The sequence below is a fragment of the Bemisia tabaci genome, chromosome 7 (assembly GCF_918797505.1).
Source record: "Bemisia tabaci chromosome 7, PGI_BMITA_v3".
NCBI lineage: Eukaryota > Metazoa > Arthropoda > Insecta > Hemiptera > Aleyrodidae > Bemisia > Bemisia tabaci.
Genome location: NC_092799.1, coordinates 28,274,768 through 28,295,663, shown reverse-complemented (window position 1 = coordinate 28,295,663; position 20,896 = coordinate 28,274,768). Strand labels below are relative to the sequence as shown.

Genomic DNA, 20,896 nt, shown 5'->3' with positions numbered 1-20,896 from the left:
GATGTGCCGCGTGGAATTGCGGTGCCCAGGAGATCGTACCTAGATGTCTTTCCTTGTGACGTTATTTGCTTGTTAGTTTTCAGCCCACTCCAGTTTTTATTTTCATTCGCCACTTACACCGGGTCCCCATCGATTCCACTTTTTCCTCTTTTTTCAACAAGATTAGACTGGTTAATTATCGCCCACTCATAAATTTTGTGAAAAAAATGCGGCGAATCATGGGTGCGTAACCCTAATCTTGAGACATCGTAACGCAGATGGAGAGTTTGCTCACGTGCAAAAGCGGCAATTGTAGTCCTCGAGAATTTTTCTTTATACCACAAAGAATAACATTAATGTAAAATGATCTCGTTTATTCAGATTGTTCCCGAACCTCCCCCAAAATTATTTCAGGAAGACGCTCAGTTCGAGATTTTGTGAAGCAACTTACACATACTCATGACGGATAAAAATAGACATGGAGATAGATGAAGAGAGGAGGATCATGAAACATGACATGGTGGATTTGAATGTTACAGAAATTATAATGTGCAGGTCTGATGTAGGCAAAGAAGAGCACCTTTAGTTGATTTGACTTTTTTCTAGTTTCTTGTGTTTTCTACCTCGGCACGTAAATTCGGGAAAGAAACTAAGGACCAAAAACATTAGGCTAGACAAAGATCAGCAATTATCTAAGATAATATGCTTGTGAGTCCACGATGCGCTGTTTTGAATAGGTTTGTCAAAAAGTTGCTTTTAACTCCTGTGTAGTAGCCATATTGATGTCGCGCACTGATAGAGGATAGAGACGGCGTAGGTCTGCAACCACGTAACTCGTTTGCGGTGATTTAAAATATTATCTATATTATTTTTTCAAAGGAGAACAAATTTACGTCATTCCTTGAAGTTTTTGCAGAATTTTTTTCGCACAGAGAAGAAAAATCAAGGCAGTTTTAAAGAATTGCCGTTGAGTGTTTTTCCGTTTAAAAAATTAAGTGTGACTGTAAGTCTGCAACATCGCAAACCGAGATACGTGGTCGCGTACCTACTTACAATGTTTAACTCGATAAGTCTCAAGCATTCAGTCTATTGAATGAATGTGGATGATTAAGGCTATGAAGGATCATGCACCCTTAGGGGTAACTCGGGAAGGGGGGAGGGTAATTATGACCCTCCAAGGGTCATAAAATGTATAACCCTTCGGAATTAACTCCGGAATTAATCCTCTAAAAATAACTCCATTGCAGCTGGAGCCACTTTCAGCAAATGTGAATCAGAACGGGCCTTTTTTCAAAGACTCTTTTAGAAATGAGTTGCCAGATCAATTTGTTAATTTGTTAAAACATCTCTCAGAATAAAGACGGGATAGTAGCAGAGCCCGTATAGAAATGAAACTCTAAATTCATTATAGAGAACGAATGGAGAAAATAATATAAAGAAATAAAAAGGTTCTGAAATGCGTAGCAGTGCAGTCTTAAACGGACGTGCGCGCCAAAGGAAGAGCAGCCTTAGACGGGCGTGCTCGTGGAGAAGGAAACAGCCTTAGACGGGTGTGTCTCTTGAAGCATAAGGAAAGCAGCCTTAGACGGACGTGCCTCTTTAAGCATAAAAAAAGCAGCCCTAGACGGGCGTGCTAGCGGTGAGTGCTTTAAAAGAGAAAAAGCAACTGAACTGAGAGTGGCTCCTGCCGCGGTATTTATAAGGGTGGTTACATAATCATGAAAGGTGGCGTGATGTGATTACATATAATAGGTGATAACTGGTCTGGCAGTTATGCAACCGCTTATCACGCCCTGGCCTGATTATGCAACCAGTAAGTGGAAAAATGATATCTTTAAATCATTGGCGTGTCGAATGCCAGAAAAGAAATAGCTAAAAATTCAAAGGAAAATACTCCTCTCTTAATGCGCATGCTCAGCATAGGCGAAATAAACACAAAAATTGATGGTTGTCCCATTCAAAGTAGGTATCAGCCGAAAAAGAGAATCCTAGAGACCTAAACGCACGGTTAGGCAATCATTGTTCAGACAATATAATGACGCAAGATAATGCTGCGATTTTGCCTGAACGGTATTTGAGAAGTCACGAAAAATTTAGAGTCTCGTGTCACTGTGTGAAATATTTGTGTAAATATATTTGATTTCTTCAAACATTTTTTTCTCTTGGTTTGTTGCACTTTCCTCGCAGAAAGAGAGAAAAAGTGTCCTGACCAATACTTTAAAAAAAAACTATTTAGTTTAATCGAAAGGATCTTCAATTTTACAATAATCAACATGAATTCCCTTAAAGCAATGAAAGTTATTTTTAAAATGACCCAAAAATTATTCATTTTTTGTATCTAAATTTTTTAACACGACAGTTCGTTTTGTGACGTATCGAGTATGAATTGTTTTGTACGTGAAACCTACCTTAGATGGCGCTTGCTTTCGCCAGGTTTCAAATTAGTCCCTGGTTCAGTTCGCTTATGAAACCATTCCCATGGTTGGTGTAGGTATGGTAAAATCTGGTGCGGCTCTTGCAGCCTGAAGGTTTATATAGTGGTGACGGTCTTAGCCTGACCCGAAGTACATACCGTACCAGCGGGCACACAATGAGAAAAAATAAACCAAAAAAGGTATTTTATAATTATCGCTGACCATCTTATAATCGTGACAACATTTTTTTGTCCACGACTAGTTATTGTGACCGTATTTGAAAGATCCACACGCTAATTATAAAAATGTTCTACCGATTTGAATTGCAGAAAGTATCGCCAAAAACCGGTCATGTAATTTTTTTAATTTTTTATTTTTTAACCGAAATAATTCTTGTTCTTTTCACGACCCATTTTTCAAGATCGAATGTGTCACGTGTGCACGGCGCGGCGCGCCGTATGTGCCACGTGTGATAAGTGTGACAAGTTGCAAAGTGACACAACATCGTAATATTCTTCTTCGTGCTTACAGTAGTTCTTTCACTAGCAATTTCAAAGAAGAAATCACTGAAAAGCGTTGATTAGTGAATGTTATTATCCATCATAATTTTCAGAAGACATCTGAAGCAGGTATAGTTCAATATACAGAAATCTAGCGTTTGATTCAATTCATCAAGATAATGGTAATCTTTAAATATTAACCATCACAACACAATTCTGTGACACGTGGAGCTGACCCATTGTTTGCACCAATTCACTACCAATTTTCCTGGTACCGTGTTTTCATTGGTCGAGATATTTCGCTTGATACGCATACGAAAACTGTCCACTCCGAAAAACCGAGGAAAAAAGTGGAAAAATTCACCTCAAGTGTCTGTTCTTGAGTGAGTTGAGTGGGCTCTTATTTTGGCTTACTGTCGTCTGTCGGCACTTTCAAAATTTAATCCCCGAATTTATGACCATTTACACGCAGTTGGAATCTTTTGAACTATTTACGAGGACACCATCGGCGTGTAGTGCCATGCTTTGCGATTGATCAATTGATCTGCCATTCAAACCTGGAAAAAGATCGATTATTCGGGCGTTGACAACGAACACCTTGATTATCGATTCTTTACTACGGCTTCAAATGGAAAAATATCTATAGTGGGTGATTTACGTTTCACAACTGGATAATACCTCGTTTTTACTATACTCTCAATTAGACCATTCTCATCTTTTTGTAGAACGCTTGAAACTTCCAACTGATCCTCAATTCTTTCCGAAATACTTGAAGGTTTAGTCTAGGCATTTCAATGACTGTGGATATTTCTAGATGAATCAATCACACGACCACTGCGTACTCAACTCGTCTGGAATATTTAGCCCTTCAAGTGGGTAGAAGGTTCATATTGTGACCGTAGAGAATATCTACACGTGTCAATAATTTGTATTCGCTACTCGGCGGTGAAACAATGTTTACCAATAGTATTCTCGCTTTTTTCATATTTAGTATAGCAAACGCCTACAGTGTCCTCGTCATACAACCCGGACCTTCTTTCAGCCATCAACAACCCATAATGTCACTTACCGAGGCATTGGTCGCAAAGGGGCATCATGTGTTTGCGGTCACTCCAAATGAAGTTCAGGTGCGTATATTGATCGTTCTGTAAGTCTACCATTATAATTTGGACGGCAGGAACCAGAATTAGCCTAACTACATTACAAGAAACATGCACAGTTAAAAATTTCGGAGTGAATTCTGTGCTACGGGCTGATTGTTGAAATTTATAGACAAAGCTACAGACAAACAAGACAGAAAGAGCGTGGAGCGACCTTACTGGTTGAAATGGTTGGTTACTATGGACTAAGGGAGAAAATGATGTACTAACTATAGAGTCTCTCGTAGGTTGCCGTTAGTTAGTCTATTATCTACTCTCTTTGTCCATTGCAACTACCCGTTTCCACCAATAGGAACCCACCATACCACTTTTGTCGTCTTTGTCTATAGCTTTGTCTATCAATTCCAACAGTCAGCCCGCCAGGTATTTTGCACTGGAAAAAAATACACATTGGATCTAGAGTCCAGACTCTTAAAAACATCGACAAGAAAAAGTACTCTTGATTCAATCAGAATCTAGCTTAAATCAAGAACCAAGCCTCTTAATTTAAGCGGATTTCGTTTTGATTCAAGCAAAAATCCGATTGAATCAAGAGTATTTTTTCTTGTCAATGTTTCCAAGAGTCTGGACTCTAGATCCAATGTGTTTTTTTCCAATGTAATAACTATTGTATTGAATTACTAATATTTTTCAAAAACAGTTATCAACAACAGTTATACATATTTGTTACGAGCATATATTTATTCAGGTGGTATTCTGCTAGTTTCTCGTGATTTGGTAAGAATGCCTTTACTCCGGGGTGCCTTGGAAGACTGTTGAAAAATAAAATTATAAGAAAAACCCGTCCAAGCCATTCAGCGAGTGACTCAATGATTTCCTTTTATAATTTTCAGGGTTTACAAAGCGACAATTACACTCATGTTGATCTATCGTTCTCCTACACGATGTACGCTGGTGGTACTGGCAACAAAGCTGACAAAGAAGCTTTGAATTTGCAGAAACCAATGACATTGTGGGAGTTCATCGAGCCTTTTCGACAGACGACAAAAATTCCGCCACGTCAGTTTAAAAGTGAAGCATTCTTAAAGTTTCAAAAGTAAGCTTCGGAATATTGAATATTTTTCAGTAAGAACTTTGCTAGTATTCTAGTATCATCAATGTTGACCTCAGGCGGAAAATTGAACTTTATGAGCCTCAGGAGACATTTTTAGAGATATCCACGTAGTAGCGTATAAAAATTAAGGAAAATTGATTTTTTTTTTAAATTTTATTAAGTTCGAAAAATTGGTTTGTAAGAATGCAAAATCTAAAAAAAAATTGCAATGCAAGAAGCATATGATACAAAACTATGCCTGTGCCAAAATTGTTTTCATCGTATCTACTAAAATAAAGCAAGGACAAAAACTAATAAAACCGGTAGATAGCATTTTTATGTGTATAGATAAACAAAAAGTGGTTTCAAATTGGAAAATTTTAATAACAATAGAGGAGTGAAATTCAGTGCCGGAGTCTATACACAGCGCCCAAAAACTCCGACTGATATTTATGCGAAGTGAAATTGGCACCATAAAAGCATTTTCCACAAAAAGAGAAAATTCCGTATTTTTGTACAGTAATAGTGTGCGTTAATCCCTCTCCTTATTCATACCTCCAGAGGCGGATCCAGCAATTTGGCAACATCGAATTTTGTCCATTTAAACCTATGGTAAAAAATCGATTCTTGTCGGAGCACCTGGCCTCTCCAAGAATCGATAAATTTTTATAGGTTTAAATGGAGAAAAGGCAATGTTACCAATTTGCTGGATCCGCCAATGCATACCTCTCTAGGTTTTGGGGCGCTGTATGGGCTTTAGCGGGCTGACTGTTGGAATTGATAGACAAAGCTACAGACAAAGACGAAAAAAGTGGTATGGTGAGTTCCCATCTGGTACCACACTGAGTAGCAAAAAATGTCTAAATGTTTTGCTTGCAGGAAAGTGAAGGCAGAAAATCTGCGTTTCGACGTTGTCATTGGACAGTGGTGTTATATTCCATTTATCTGCGGAATGACCCGGTATCTGAGCTCTTCGGATCGGTGCCCTCCGATAATATCCTTCTCGACGTTCTCGAAAGATGAGTTCAACGAGGCTGCCCTAGGGAGCCTGCCTCACCCCTCTTTCATCCCTCTCGTGACACCGTTCACAGATAAGATGAGCCTGTGGCAGAAAATCCAGAACTGGGCCATCTCCGAGATCTTTTTCCCGAAATTGAGAGATATCATGGAAGAGGCAGCTGAAGAATTCTTCCGTCAAAACTACGGGCCTGGCGCCGGCCGGTTGGTTGCGGGCTGTTGGAGCAACGTGAGCTTGGTCATAAACACGGGGAATTTTGTGACCGCTTACCCGCGCCCTCTATCGCCGAATGTGATTGAAGTGGGGCCGATGCATATTCGCGCACCTGAGAAACTGCCTCAGGTAAATTATCTTGATTAGTTACTTTAACAGTTATTGATTTTGGAAAATTCAAACATTCTACCAAGAAGAAAGTTTAGACCTCTCAAAGAGCAATATTTAGACTTCATTTTGCAATTTGGAACGACAATTTTTGGCTCATCTGTAAAAAAAAAAAAAAAAAAAAAAAAAAAAAAAAAAAAAAAAAAAACTAATATGCGTAGGGAATCTAATGGCGGACGTTGTTTCTGAACTGAGCCAGAAATTGTAAATTCGCATTGCAAAATGTAGTCAACTTATTTACGTGATAAAATTTGAAGATTGAAATATCAAGTGAACTAAGATTAAAAATTACTCAACTTTAGGTATACTTTTATTCAAATTAAGTATTTAATCAAAGTGGTCCCTCAAGAGTTTAATGAGCGATGCAATTTTAGTTTCTGAAAAGGTCGTAAGTTCTCAGTTTGATTTTTCAATTGAGGACGGAAATGAACGTTGTAATTTCTCTTAAACGAAATAAAAGATGCCTATTTTACATCAGAGGTGCACTATTATATATGAATCGAAGTCAGAAGAAGGGAGAAATTATAACATTCAGCTGATGAGAGTTAAGTCATTTTTTGATCCAAAAGTGAAAGAGACATACAATACAGCCAGAACTTCTGTCTATAAAATGTCAGTTTTTAAAATTTAATGAAATTGTAAACGAGAAAGCGTAATTGCCAGGAGATATGATGAAATTCGTGATAAGATCCGACTGCTTTGTATAATTGGGGTTCTTGCATTCGCGCGTTTTGAAAGAGTACCCCTTCCCCTCCCCCTCAAAAAAAAAAGAAATCATATTACTTACCCCAAAAATAATAATATTGGCCTGGTAAACATAGCAAATTAAGATTTTTCCCAGAGAATCAGCTTTTAAAAGTTCGTTGAATGAAACCATTCTTCGACGATTAATCTCAGTTGGAAAACTTATTGAGCTTTCTCAGTTATATTTCACAAATGTATCTTTCTTACTTTAACGACCCTTTTCCCAAAATATATATAATCGTACAAATTGTATTCATTTTCTCAAGGTAAAGCATTACCTATTACTCCGACAAACCCCCTCCACCCTTCCCCTCTCAGATCCCTTTCTACGAATAAATGTTTGAATCATTTGTTTGATTTTTGTCTAGAATCTACAAGAGTGGCTGGATGGGGCGAAGGAAGGAGTGATTTACTTCAGTCTTGGTAGTAACATGCGGAGTAAATCCCTGCCTCAAGAAGTTCTGTCTAACTTATTGCGAGTTTTTAGAGAATTACCTGATGGTTACCGAGTTTTGTGGAAATGGGAGGAGGACGAGCAGATTCCAGGGCAGTCAGAAAATATTCTCACTACAAAATGGTCACCGCAACAGAGCGTATTAGGTGAGATATGAAAATATTCACACAAAGCAACGTAAGAGAAATGGGCTTGTTGCAAGGTGAGAAGGTTTGCAAATTTTTAACTGTGATTTCAATAGGAAATTTCACGAAAAGAACGATGGCACTTTTCAGAAATCTCGATATTACCTTCCAAACTATAAAAAAATCTGTTTTAGGAATCGAACCATTCAAAGCGGTCACTTTCACGCCAACGGGTCCGGTACACTCGTGACGTCACAGCACATGACAAACCTGGTCTTTTCATCTATAGCGGCTGTCAATTCCTTATGGAGCAATACATTGTAAACGATATAGAGCCAAGGTTTCATGTGCGTGTTTGTGTGTGTTGTCATGTGCTGTGACATCACATAAGTAACCGATCCCACGTAAAAATGACCGTTTTGAAAATCCGAATTTTGGGGCGTGTTCTAGTTTTTGGGGGATTTTCAGTGGTAAAAAAAACTCCGGGAAAATTCTCGCGACATCAAGATCCTTCATGTTTTTTGATACAAGCAATAAAAGGAATATACAGCGGGCCCATTTTAAACGCATTCATACTAAAAACCATGTGAAAATGAATAAAATCAAAAGGCTTTATGATGCACGAAAATCTTATACACACATAGTTCAATTTGATTTAATTCATTTTTACATTGTTTCTGTTAGCATAAATTGTCGTCTCCCCGACGAAAAAACGTAACTCCATTCCAAGGTTGTATAATTGACTCTAATAATTTGATTTCTTATTATTTCGAATTTTCAATTATTTCAAGAATGCACCTGTGCAATTTTTCCCCGAACTTTTACTGATTTTCTGCATGAGATCGCAGAAGGAAAATTAGTGACATTTTCAGTTTGAAATGCCCAAGATTTTCCTGGTAACATTGCAATTTTCGAGGGGGAAATTCGGCAGCATTGGAATGTATTTTCGTTTTTTCGTAAGGGAAACGATGAATTACATCCAATTAAAGTTTTGGAAGTCTCTTGTAATGGGTATGAAAAATAAGTCTTGACCAAAATGAACTTAATGTTTATTGAAACAGAATTCTGAAAAGTTGAACCATTTTTTGGGGAAAAAACCTTTTCCCATTAATGCACAAAATTTACGTTGAATATTTTCCATCACAATTTACTTAAATAATAAAAAAAAAATTGACAAAATGAAAATTTCTGTATTTTTTAGCACATCCAAAAGTCAAGGTGTTTATGATGCAAGGAGGACATCAAAGTTTTCAAGAAGCGGTGCATTACGGAGTACCTACAATAGGTATACCGTGGTTTGCTGATCAGGAGGCTAACGTATTGAGGATGGAAACATTGGGCATTGGAGTGTTGCTTAAGCCACAAAATCTATACTGCTATAAAAGAATAAAATCAATTGTTGACAGGATTCTTCATGACGATAGGTAAGTCTTATCATCTGATTCGCCCATTTAATTTTTGTTGCATCTCCTTCAGTGAAAGGGAATTTTTTATCCGTTCCAATCATCTATTCTGCAAATCTAGGTAAGCATAAAAAAACATACGGAAAAGAATTTCATTTCTATATTATAAAATATGTAGGTATAATAAATTATTAAGACTTTAGTAAGTCTGGTTAGAGCACTCGTCATTCCTGGTGGCCTTGATGGTCAAAATAATCAGTTGCAGTTTAACATAATTATCAAATGGCCAAAAAGGACAACCAGTGTCTTGAGAGTTATCAGAGAGAGAATAAATATTCTCCGATTATACCTCTTCTACCTTTTGAGGTGCCACCAAGTGTAGTCGACTTTGACGGTGTTTCTTTTATGTCGGTAAAACGGTCGGTTAATTTAGATACGTTTGAACGCCTTCAATTTTGTTTGATACTGTGCAACACTTTGGTGTCGAAATAGTTGCTCAAAGCGCCGCGAACGATTTCGCGCGATCTTACGGCTGTAGCATGTTCTTTTTATAACAATGACAGCACAGTACACGTTGGAAAACTCATTTCTACCTTCCAAACAGTTGTACAGAGTGGTACTTCACTTTAATAATTTGCAAAGTCGCGATGTATAAATTTTATTATGATCTGACAGGAAAGTTTAAGCAAGAAAAGTCTGCGAATGTATACGTATGATTTTCCCTTGAATGGTGAGAAGGATGAGTTGGAAATACAACCTTTGCATTAATTGTTTCAGTTTTTCAAAAAATGCGATTCGGATGTCCGCAATATCGCGAGAATTCACGTTACAGTCTATCTCAAAGGCAGTCTTTTACGTGGAGCACGTCGCCAAGTATGGAGGTGCAGAACATTTGCGACCATCAACTGCTGATATCAATTATTTTCAGTACCTCTGCTTAGACCTTATTACTTTAATTTTATGTGTTATATTTAGCCTGTTTTATATTATTCGGCAGGGTTTCAAACTTTCTGTCGGAAAAGTATTTATACGAGCTAAGATGAAACGTTTCTGATAAGATTTTCAACTTTGCGAAATTATGATTACTTTAAAGAGGCTGTGAACTTGTGTGATACCATGTACTAAAAATCATATTGTACAAAAGAATTGTTATTTTGTGGTTATATAACCGCATTGTGTAACCGTTTAGTTTTTTTTAAATTTACAAGTTTTTATGCAGTAGGGTAAAATGTACCTCACGGTAAAGAGTAATTAGATAGGTACATCCCCGGTTAGAAGGGATATTCTGCATCGTTTGGTGCAAAGAACTCCCAAAATCTTCAAAAATGGACCTTTTGACCGCAGTAATCTAAGTTAGAGGATAAAAAACGCAAAGTTCGAGAGATCATTGTTAAGGTTTGCCTAAACTGTTTCCGATCTTAGGGATAGTTCACCTCAAACAATCGTAACCTTAAAGTTACGTCTGAGCAAAAAACTACGTAAGTTACTTGTAACGTCATTAAAAATGCAAATTATAAGTTGAAACTTGAACCGATGATATTTAGTGTATAAGGGAGAATTTAGCATCGATAGTTGAAATTTAGTATTTTTAACCCTAAATCAGGTTTTTTTGCTGTGCTGAGAAATTTGAGTATCCACTCCAAGACACATTTCGTCTTGTGCCACATTATTCGTAACCACCAAATAATTATTTTGATTTAAAAAAATTTGAACTCACGTTATGAAAAATGGCAAATCGTTTGAACTGTTTTTTCAATCGGTCATCACAAGGAATTGACTGCTGTCATAAGGTTAACTCCTTCAGAGGGGTTTCAGACTTGCCACTTCATTTGGTGTTGTTGACTTCACTACTCGTCGCGTTGCTCAATTCTGTCTTGGGTGGTTCGTCCTCGTCATCTTCGTCATTGGGCACTAGTTGCAGGATCACAGTGCAATATGTGACTATCAGAAGAACAAGCTGGGGAGATAAAAATCCAATGACGATGAGAAAATACTTGCTCAAACTACACACATTTGAATATCACTTACACTGAAAAAAAATATGGTAGATTTTACCATACTCTGATACAGTGTCACAAATATGGTAATAAACACCAGACTCTATGGTAGCATTTACCATGTAATGGTGAGCATCACCAAAGTTCTGGTGAATACTACTATGATTCTGGTTATTTTCACCAAATAGCATCACTGCGTAAAAAATCAAGTAGACTAATGGTAAACGTTACCATAATTGTTATTCGATATATTGAATCTGGCCGTAAAAAAACGCTAATGTCAATTTTTCCAGTTTTGAATTTTTTGGATTTACATTACTTTCCACGGTTGGATGGGGGCCGCCGCATTCATGGAAAACGTAACGCTGAATTTCGAATTTTTTTATCTCGCCCCCTCCCCTTAGGACGTTTTTTGACGTAGTTCCTATCTTTTACGCAACACGTAAGAACAAAATAGAGAATTTGCAGGTGTCTTAAATTTTGTGAATTTCATCTTTAATACGATACTGCCAGGAAAACTGAGTACGAGAATATCCTTGGTCTCTAAATTGGACAATTATTAGAGAATTAATGACAAAATAACCTGATCAGATAAAATATATGTGTTTAAATGGAAAATGTCGCCAGATGACGTCACAAGGCGGCAAATTTTCTCACTTTTAAATCTATTTTCCTCCGATTTTCCCATGTCGGAAAAAAAATCATGAAAAATACTGCGAACTCAGCTCATTGGGCACTCTCAGATGAAGCAATAAAATTTTTGTTTGCAAATTCTCCATTGTGTAAAGCTCTCCTTGATCCCCTCCCTCTCAAAGCGTTTCGTATTTAAGAGCGGCCCCACATGACCGTGAACAATAGGCAATCAAATAGACTTACTCCATGGAACATTCATATAGGCATATGAATGTCTCTGTTTTCACCGCCCCTCCCCTAACTTTTAGAGCAGGCAAGAATCAATTATTACCAATATTATTCCCAGGGACCATACTTGATACATAATTGGCAACACTATATCTAATTATCAGTGAGTATAACTTTCAATGCTTGCCTCAGTTAAGAGTTTGTTGTCCAGATTAAAAAATCCTCCCGCTGAAATTTGAACTGGATTCGCCAAAATTTGGTCTTGGAACATCATTATCTGAAAAAATAAGAATCTTGTCTTATTACTCTTGAAAAATGCTAACTGCATGTGCAGTAAAGAGCTGTAGGTATTACATTCTATCATAATGTAACGAAGTTCGATGAACCTAATTAAACGTCGTTCCATTTCAAAAAAGAGCAAACTGCTTAGGTACATGAGATATCGACTGTGAAAGTCGGCAATCACAGGTAACTCGGTTTGCGACGTCGCAGACTTCCCGTTATACTTTATTTTTTAAACGGAAAACTACTCAACGGCAATTCTTTAAAACTGCTGTGATTTTTCTGCTTTGTGCGAAGAAAATTCTGCAGAAACTTCAAGGAATTATGCCAATTTTTTCTCCTTTAAAAAATAACATAGAGACAAAAATTTTCAAACACCGCAAACGAGATATGTGATTGCCGACTTACCCCGTCGATATATGTTTCAAAGTAGCATTCCATTAAAAACTGCTTACTTTATAATTACTAGAATGTAACATGGAAGTTCATGAGATGGTAGAAGAGAAATCCCCAATAAATAATTCCCAAAATTTTCAGAAAATGTTCGTGGGGAAATTGTCATGTTTTAGAGAGTTCCTCGTTCTCGTAGAACAGTTCATGGCTGACCGAGTGTAACAGTAACTATAGAGAAGTAAGAAAGTAACTTTGCATTAAATTACTATTTCATACCGTATCATTAAAACATAGCAGGTCGAACTATTATTGATGTTGTAATGACAGTTGATACAGGTAATTACATCACCATAAACAGGATGGTATAATACTTCAATGCAAGAATGAGAATAGAACTTCAAATATTTGCAATTCCTTACCTGAGCTTGACACAAAAAAGGTAGTTTGCTGATGAGGACGGCACGCACAACATAAAGAGGCATGCGACTCTGAAATCAGAATTCTTTAAATTATTTTGAAATGATTAGGAAATATAATTAAAGTCTGAGTGTGGGTAGTAAGATTTCCTAAGTGATGCCATCGGCTCTCTAATACATTAAAAAAAAAAAAAAAAAAAAAAAAAAAATCCCTGAATAAACATCAAAATTTGTGATTTTAATAAACAATTTCAAGTCCTATCTCTCCCACTATCTCGCTCCATCGTGCGGTGGGGCAGGATTCATCAGAAAGGAACCAACCCACATGAAGTTGAAACAGAGAAAAAGAGGTTGGAAGTTTTATCCATGCATAAGGCTCAATGCAGAAAATAAACTTGAACCTCACTTTTCACAAACTAGATTTTTTTTTTTGACTTTCAGATTTTGACAGGAGAAAATAAACTACTTGTAGAACTCAAGATCATTCCTAACTCAATTTTTTAGAAAATGTGGGTTGGTTCCTTTCTGATAAACTCGGTCCATATATCGTCGTTTCACTGTCGTAAGGGCGTATCTCAATTTCTGCATGAGCCCCAAAAAGCATGGATTTACATGTAAAACAGGGCTCACGTGAAAATTACGTCAAAGGAGCGAGGATATGGATTGCATTTTGCAAAAAAGGAACCAAGAGCACTCCAATTTTGCTAAAATTGTGCAACTTACCCTATTGTTAAAAAATTACTGAAATCATGTAAAACATTTTTTCAAAGGTAACTGTCGTATTGAATTCATATAGTTTATGAGGAGTAAAGATGGTTGAAGTTCATTTCGACAACGATTTTTTTTCCGTACACCTGGTTCTTCTAGTAATTCATGTTCACGCGTTTTTTCGGCCGAGGAGTTCGTGCCGTAGTACCTTGATATATTTTGCGAGGAAAGCTTCGTACTCTCAAAGGACGCTATTATTCTTAAAATGTTGGAGGGCCTTCGATTTCGTTTGATACCGTGCCACACCCCTGTTGTGAAATAGTTGCTTGAGTCGCCGTGGCACGCTGCGGCGCGGCGCGGCTGGCCAACTCCCAACGCGCATTGACGCCTACAAACCTAAGAGGATACCTCAAGCATTGCGCAATGCGTGAAGTATCCCCTTAGGTTTGTAGGTGTTAGTGCGCGTCTCGCGGCGCGCGCCGCTCCGCTGTGTGTTTGGCTGTAATATTTAAAATCGCGGAGTTGGCGTTTTTCAGCTCATGATTTTGAAGTTTGTGCACACTCTGCATGGATTTTCCTCATTTAAATTTATGAAAAAAAATATGTATTAAAGGAAAATATAAGATGTGTTCTGTAAATATTAAGGTGGTTCCGTGTCAAATTTAATGATTCCCAAAGCACTTTAATTTTCTCATATTTTGTGCATGTACTGTGCTGCAGCGTGGTGTACGTTCTACCAAACGCCCAAAATTAGTCGTATCTAATTCTAAAAGATCGATGTACGTACGGGTTAAAACTAATGGTTGCGTGCTTTTTGGTTTTTTCCCTTTTTATATTCATATTTGTATAGTTTCTTTCAACACAACTCTTATTTTACGCGTGGACGTAAACTACTGGACAAAACAGGTGCGCGGACAAAAAATCGTAGACGGAATGTCCTGAAACCGTAAAGATAAAACATCTTCAGATGTTCAGTTTGTATTTTCAAGGTAAAAGATTTGCATAATTTTAGCGACGTTGAATTCGCCGGAAAAAAAGGGAGTTGATTTAACATTCTGGATGTAAAAAAAGTGTGCGAGAATTCATAAAATTCTGTATCACCCGCTACAGCAGTTACTTTAGCAATGCCAAGATGTAAAAATAACTGCTATGGCGGGTAATTTAGCAGTTTGTAAGCTCTCGCACACTTTTTTTACATCCAGAATATTAAATTAACTTTCTTTATTTTCGGCGAAGCCAACGTCGCTAAAATCAGGCAAATTTTTTTTACCTTGAAAGTAGAAATTGAACATCTGAAGATGTTTTATCTTTACTCCCCATAAACTATGAATTCAATACGACAATTACGTTTGAAAATTTAATGTTTCGCATGATTTCAGTAATTTTTTAACGAGAGGGTAAGTTGCACAATCTTAGCAAAATTGGAGTGCCCATTTAAAAAATGCAATCCGTGTCATCGCTCCTCTTACGTAAGTGCGTGCCTCATTTTCACGTGAGCCCTTATGTATATCCATGCTTTTTGAGGCTCGTGCAGGAATTAAGATACGCCCTTACGACAATGAAACGACGATACATGGACCGAGTTTATCAGAAAGGAACAAACCCACATTTTCGAAAAAATTGAGTAAAGAATGATCTTGAGTTCTTTAATTACTTTATTTTCTACGTATCTTTCATATGACATACCTCGAGCGCTATGGCCTCGGAGACGGAGGCGACGACCTTGAGAGCTAGGAGGTTGGTGAGGAGGTTGGCGAGCATGACGGGGTTGATGTGGAAGTCGTCGCGGAAGACGTAGCGGAAGAAGATGTAGAGGAACTCGACGGCGATGCTGAGGACGGGGAAGATAAGCCGCTTGCAGCAGGACTCGTTCATCGAGTCCACGAGCACCGAGAGCCGCGCGTGGTGCGTCCGGATCCACTCCAGGTTCGCCGCGCTCGACCCCGGCTCCGACTTGTTCAACTCCGACTCCAGAAGCTCCTTGATCAGACTGAACCGGAACTTCATCCCTCGCCCGATGCTTATGAAGTGCACGAATATCAACGACCTGGAAACACGTGCAAAATAGACGGCGGTATGCGTTGTCCGCACAAAATCCGGGATTTTGACATTTCCGCACAAAAATCAGGGATTTTGACATTTCCGAACAAAAATCAGGGATTTTGACATTTCCGCACAAAAATCAGGGATTTTGACATTTCCGCACAACAATCAGGGATTTTGACATTTCCGCACAAGTGCGGAACAAGTGCACAAGAAAATTTTCAAACTTGTAAATGGATTGCATTTTGCAAAAAGGAACCACTAGCATTACAATGATTTTGTGCAACTTCATCCTTTGCAATAAAATTACAGAAATCATGAAAAACTATGAAATTTAGATGGTAATTTTGGTCTTAAATTTACAGTTTTTAGCGAGTATAATAGAAACTATGAATGGATAATCGGGTTTTACCTTCAAGACAAAAGAAGTTGCACAATCTTAGCAACATTGCAATGCTAGTGGTTCCTTTTTGCAAAATGCAATCCAAATAATCCATTCTGTGCTCTGCGATATAAAACAAATGGGAAAGATTCGATATGCAAGGTGTTAGCAACGATCACCTTAATAATCGATTCCTTACCATAGCTTCGAATAGGGAAATATCAAAAATCGATCATTCACGCCTCGCCATTGCACCCATTATGTGGCTCGGGTCAATTTTGTCATATATAGTTCAGGTCAATTTTGTCATGAATAATTACCATAATGAACTACTCAGAGTCTAATATGCATAACCAGCATGATAAGATGCATATGCTACAGAAAACTTTAATTTTACTCGCAGGAAATTAACAAGTTAAGAAATGGCATGCGTATACCTCTGGAGGACGGTGGATCCGTGAAAAGTCATGCTGAGAATCTCCACGATCCAGGAATAGGGCTCACCCTCAAAATGGCTGAAAATCTCATCGTGGAAGAAAAGCATGAATGGAATAGGGAATGTTAATAAAAGTAGGACCCACAAGCAGCCCCACCAAACATTCCTCCCGTGTGGGTATTCAAATGCATAGGTATCGGCAAACGATCTATGGCAGATTAATGCACCGTTTCATACATTAAAAAAGATGAAAGTGATGAAATGATCAATGTACTTTGGTCCAACTATAGTCTTTATTCTGTTTGTCACAGTATGTTAAAGGTTTGACCTTTTTATTATAATGAAGCTCTTCCATGTGTCAGGAATTTGCAATTTAAGTACTGATTCCTACGTAAAATTTCGCGAAAAACATAATTGTGCCGCTGGCCTCTCTGAAACAAGACTCTAAAATTGAAAATAAATCCTAAGAGCTGTATATGGATTGCAGTTTGCGAAAAGGAACCAAGAGCATTCCAGTGTCGCTAGGATTGTGCAACTCAAATTCTTTGCAATAAAAATACTAAAATCATCATCCACTTGCCGCCCATGGGCCGCCTGTATTTTGCCGCCCCTTTCTCCTTCGTTTTGAAACATCAATAAAACCCATCAAGTGAACGTGCCAGAGGGAGAGGAAGGGTGCATAATACTCGTTTAACCGTGTTGGACACATGTTTTGCAAAAGCCCTGGCAACACTCCTAGCGAAAGTTCATGGAACTTTGCGCGAAAATTAAGTTCCGTAAATCTATCTCTGTGTATGGAAACGGCCTTCCATTTCCAAGAAATGAACGAAAAAGTATGAAAGAACAAACATAAATGTGGTTTGATAATCTTTAACTTCCGCCGCCGTGCCACGCTGACCGCACTGTGTTTGGCGTAATGAGTGAAGTATTCTCACAGTCTTGTAGGCGCTATGCGTTCCACGCCGCGCCGACCGCTGCTGAGCGTACTGTTTTTGACGCAATGCGTGAAGTATTCATGCGGTCTTGTAGGCGCTAATATGTGTTACATGCCGACCGCTGCACCGAGGGTTTCTCCTTTTCATCTCAAGTCCTCGTCATCAATGCTCTCGGCGCCGCGCCGTTCCAGGCCAAATTCCGTGTTTGGTTTGCCTCTTAACTCGACTAGTTGTAGGTGCTATCTCTTATATCACCGAAAGACGACAAAATTAGAAATTACTATACTCTCAGGAAATGAGAGATTATGTCACCTTTTCTCGTTTGTAATTGTTTTTCTGAATCCGATTTTTTTTAATACCTACATTTAAAAAAAATTGCATAATTTGCCGCCCCGTAAATTTGACACAACATGGGCACATACATGGGCATTTTACATGGGCCGCAGCCCATGTGGCCACCCCCTCGGTCCGACCCTGGAAATCATGCAACAAATTAAAATTACACTGGTCATTTTTGTCTTGAATTCACAGTTTCTTAGAAAAAAGACAAAACAAGTTTAGACTATCTATCTGTTAATATTTGCAAGGTAACTAAGTTGTACAATCTTAGCGACAGTGGAATGCTCTTAGTTCCTTTTTGCAAAATGCAGTCCATATCAAGTCAAACTCTCAAAGTTGCAGCGAAGAAAGGGCGCAAATCCGTTAACATGGTTTTCACCTTGTTTGGGTACTCCAAAAATTGAAAACACGGCAACCCGGCTGGTATATTTGCTTCCCATATTTGCATGAAGAATCGGAATAGATATAGAGGTGGACTTTCAATATAGCGTGGGATATACCATACCCTCCATTACGACCACATTGGAGAGGTTTTTTTTTTAGTTTTATAACGTCAGACGGTAAGTAATCTAGCACGGTAAAGTTGAATTGAGGGGCTTGGAGGACAAGACACATAAGTGCAGTTTCTGCTGTTCCGAGAAATTCGTGTTTGAATTTTCGAAAATACATGGATTCTTAAGGCGGAAAGAAATTTCAAACTGACTTTTCGATGCTTAAAAATTTGAAATTGAGAACGAATGTTTCACAAGATATGCATCATGACTAGTTTTACTTGAAATCATTAATAACTAAATCTTTTCAAGAACTGCACTTATGCGCCTTGTCCTCCGAGCCCCTCAATTGAAAAGACGTATCTACTTGTCAAATAGCTCGATTTGATCGATGAGTTTGTGAAGTCTCTCTTGAGAGCCGATGCATATTTTCAGCGTCAAATAATGAAGCATGATGACAACCATGTAGATAATGCTTTGATCAAGGGAGATAATAGGCGAACCAAGTACGCCCAAAGCAGGTATTACGATTAGGATGCCAGACAGTATGCTTGTTTGGTACTTCCGTTTTCCACCCAACCTCTTACTACCAGGCTCCGACAACGACAAATAGTGTCCAAGTATAAATTCGAAAAATTCCAAGGCTTTCACTTGGGAGCGAAAAGACCCCTGATTTCGTCCTTTGTTCTTTTTCGCTACTGTTTTAGCTGGGAGCGCCTTCAGAGTGGCGGTTGTCCATACCGCCGGCATATCCTGGAAAATAAGAAACTGTTTTTTATTTTTATTTTTTTAAATTTAATTTAATTAATTTATTCATGAATTGTTTTAGTTACCATCCCGACTGATCCAAATTTTAGCCAGTGACTGTCATTCATGCTTAGGTATCCGCTGGGATACAACTGTTACTACTCTAATGATGTCTATGTTGCATAACCAAAAAAATTAAGGCGCGTCGGCTTTCCGACACCTGCTCACTCGAATGGTGAGCAAGTCGGTTGATGCCATTAAGGAAAGGTGCTTGAGGATTTGTTTGAAGATTGAGGGTATCAAAAAGGACTGAAATATTATTATATCAGTCCAAAACTTAAATTTATAAATGACTTTAAATATTAAATGTGTTCCCCTTTTGCAGGAGCAGAGATGTTGACACCGGGAAATGCAAATTTTAAATTTTTGTATACTATTTGGAGAGATGTTTTGTATATATGTTGAGGAGGGGAAAAACCTGTCGAAAATATGTCAAAGGTAATTTGACACGGTTAAAATTTTCAGCTCAAAAATCGTAGTTTATAGAAAAAACTGCATGTTTCGAGTTTTTCTGCTATGTTCGAGGCTGAAAACTTTCACACTGCACCCCCTTTTGTGAACGGAAGTAAATTATATCGCCCAAAACTTATTCTTTGAAATAACTATGTTTCCGGTTGATAAGTGGAAAGTCCAATCCTCGACCCAGCCTTAAAAAATTGGCCCTAAAAATTATGTTTCGGCGAACACAGCCCCCTACCCCTTTCCATAAAAATGGTACAGTCATTTAGGATCACGCTAAGAGGCATAATATTATTTCACTCCATTATGCACTATGGAAATGGTAAAAAATAATCTAACTATGCGTCTTGTCATATGAAAACCATGAACATTCACTGATTCAAGGGGAAAAAAGGAAAGTTAGATGGACGAGTATTCGGGGTTTTACCTTCATTTTTTCAAAGTCGTTCACAGCTGAGTTATCCGTTTTGACCTCTTAACATCCCTTGAAACGTTTAATTTTCCTCTTTGAGAGTTACCGAATACTAACATCACAAAAGTTAATGTGTGCAAGTTACGAGGACGGAAGTATTTGCAGTACGCTATTCCCTCAGAAAAACTCATCAGACTTAAAAGCGAGCGGTACGTAATCTTGATCCCCACGCTCGTAACTTCTCCAAATTAATTTTTAACGCGAGATCATTTCCACGATAAAGAAGCCAACACGATGCCTAAACATGGACTTTCTTTCAATTTCCTATTTTATTCTATCACATTCGAAGTGTTTCTGTTAATAATTTACGAATACGAGTAAATATTGCGGCTCCTGAGAAGATTTTGCCTACCCTATCAATTGAAGGGGAATTCAATTTTCATATATTATTTTTATTTTTGTGGTATTTACAACCATGGGAATATCGTATAAGTAAGGTGTAGCCGCGTTTTTCTTTCCACTTCTCATCTTTTAGTCTGTCGTCCCTTCCAATTTATAAAGCCACTGAGCACAGGCACACGTAAATTTGTCAATGTTTTTCTCCTTAATTCCTTCCCTCTCTCTCTCTCTCCCCCCTTTCTCTCTCCCCCTCTCTCCCTCTCTCTCTACCCGTAAATCCAGCCAAAAATCTAATTGCGGTGCTTGAAGAACTAGGCGCATAAGT

General features: G+C 38.1%; 2 protein-coding genes across 5 annotated transcripts; one reads left to right on the top strand and one right to left on the bottom strand.

Annotated features, from left to right (window-relative positions):
- Window positions 1–2,830: 2,830 nt before the first annotated feature.
- LOC109043524 (UDP-glycosyltransferase UGT4) lies at window positions 2,831–10,921 on the top strand. Of its 2 annotated transcripts, XM_072302776.1 has the most exons (7): window positions 2,831–3,022; window positions 3,885–4,020; window positions 4,887–5,089; window positions 5,966–6,446; window positions 7,598–7,829; window positions 9,010–9,232; window positions 9,989–10,921. In XM_072302776.1, the coding sequence occupies exons 2-7, from the start codon at window positions 3,952–3,954 to the stop codon at window positions 10,263–10,265; spliced, it is 1,485 nt and encodes a 494-aa protein (XP_072158877.1). In that variant the 5' UTR covers window positions 2,831–3,022; window positions 3,885–3,951; the 3' UTR covers window positions 10,266–10,921. The 2 variants fall into 2 exon arrangements, with proteins under 2 accessions (XP_072158877.1, XP_018916276.2); XM_019060731.2 differs by lacking the exon at window positions 2,831–3,022 and having other exon boundaries at window positions 3,048–4,020.
- LOC109043552 (uncharacterized) lies at window positions 9,188–20,390 on the bottom strand. 3 transcript variants are annotated; one of them, XM_019060771.2, is made up of 8 exons: window positions 20,188–20,388; window positions 18,862–19,247; window positions 16,731–16,937; window positions 15,555–15,915; window positions 13,164–13,232; window positions 12,257–12,346; window positions 10,929–11,168; window positions 9,188–9,328 (listed from the first exon to the last, which is right to left on the bottom strand). In XM_019060771.2, the coding sequence occupies exons 1-7, from the start codon at window positions 20,191–20,193 to the stop codon at window positions 11,037–11,039; spliced, it is 1,251 nt and encodes a 416-aa protein (XP_018916316.2). In that variant the 5' UTR covers window positions 20,194–20,388; the 3' UTR covers window positions 9,188–9,328; window positions 10,929–11,036. The 3 variants fall into 3 exon arrangements, with proteins under 3 accessions (XP_018916316.2, XP_018916325.2, XP_072158878.1); XM_019060780.2 differs by lacking the exon at window positions 16,731–16,937 and having other exon boundaries at window positions 20,188–20,390; XM_072302777.1 differs by lacking the exon at window positions 13,164–13,232 and having other exon boundaries at window positions 20,188–20,389.
- Window positions 20,391–20,896: the final 506 nt, after the last annotated feature.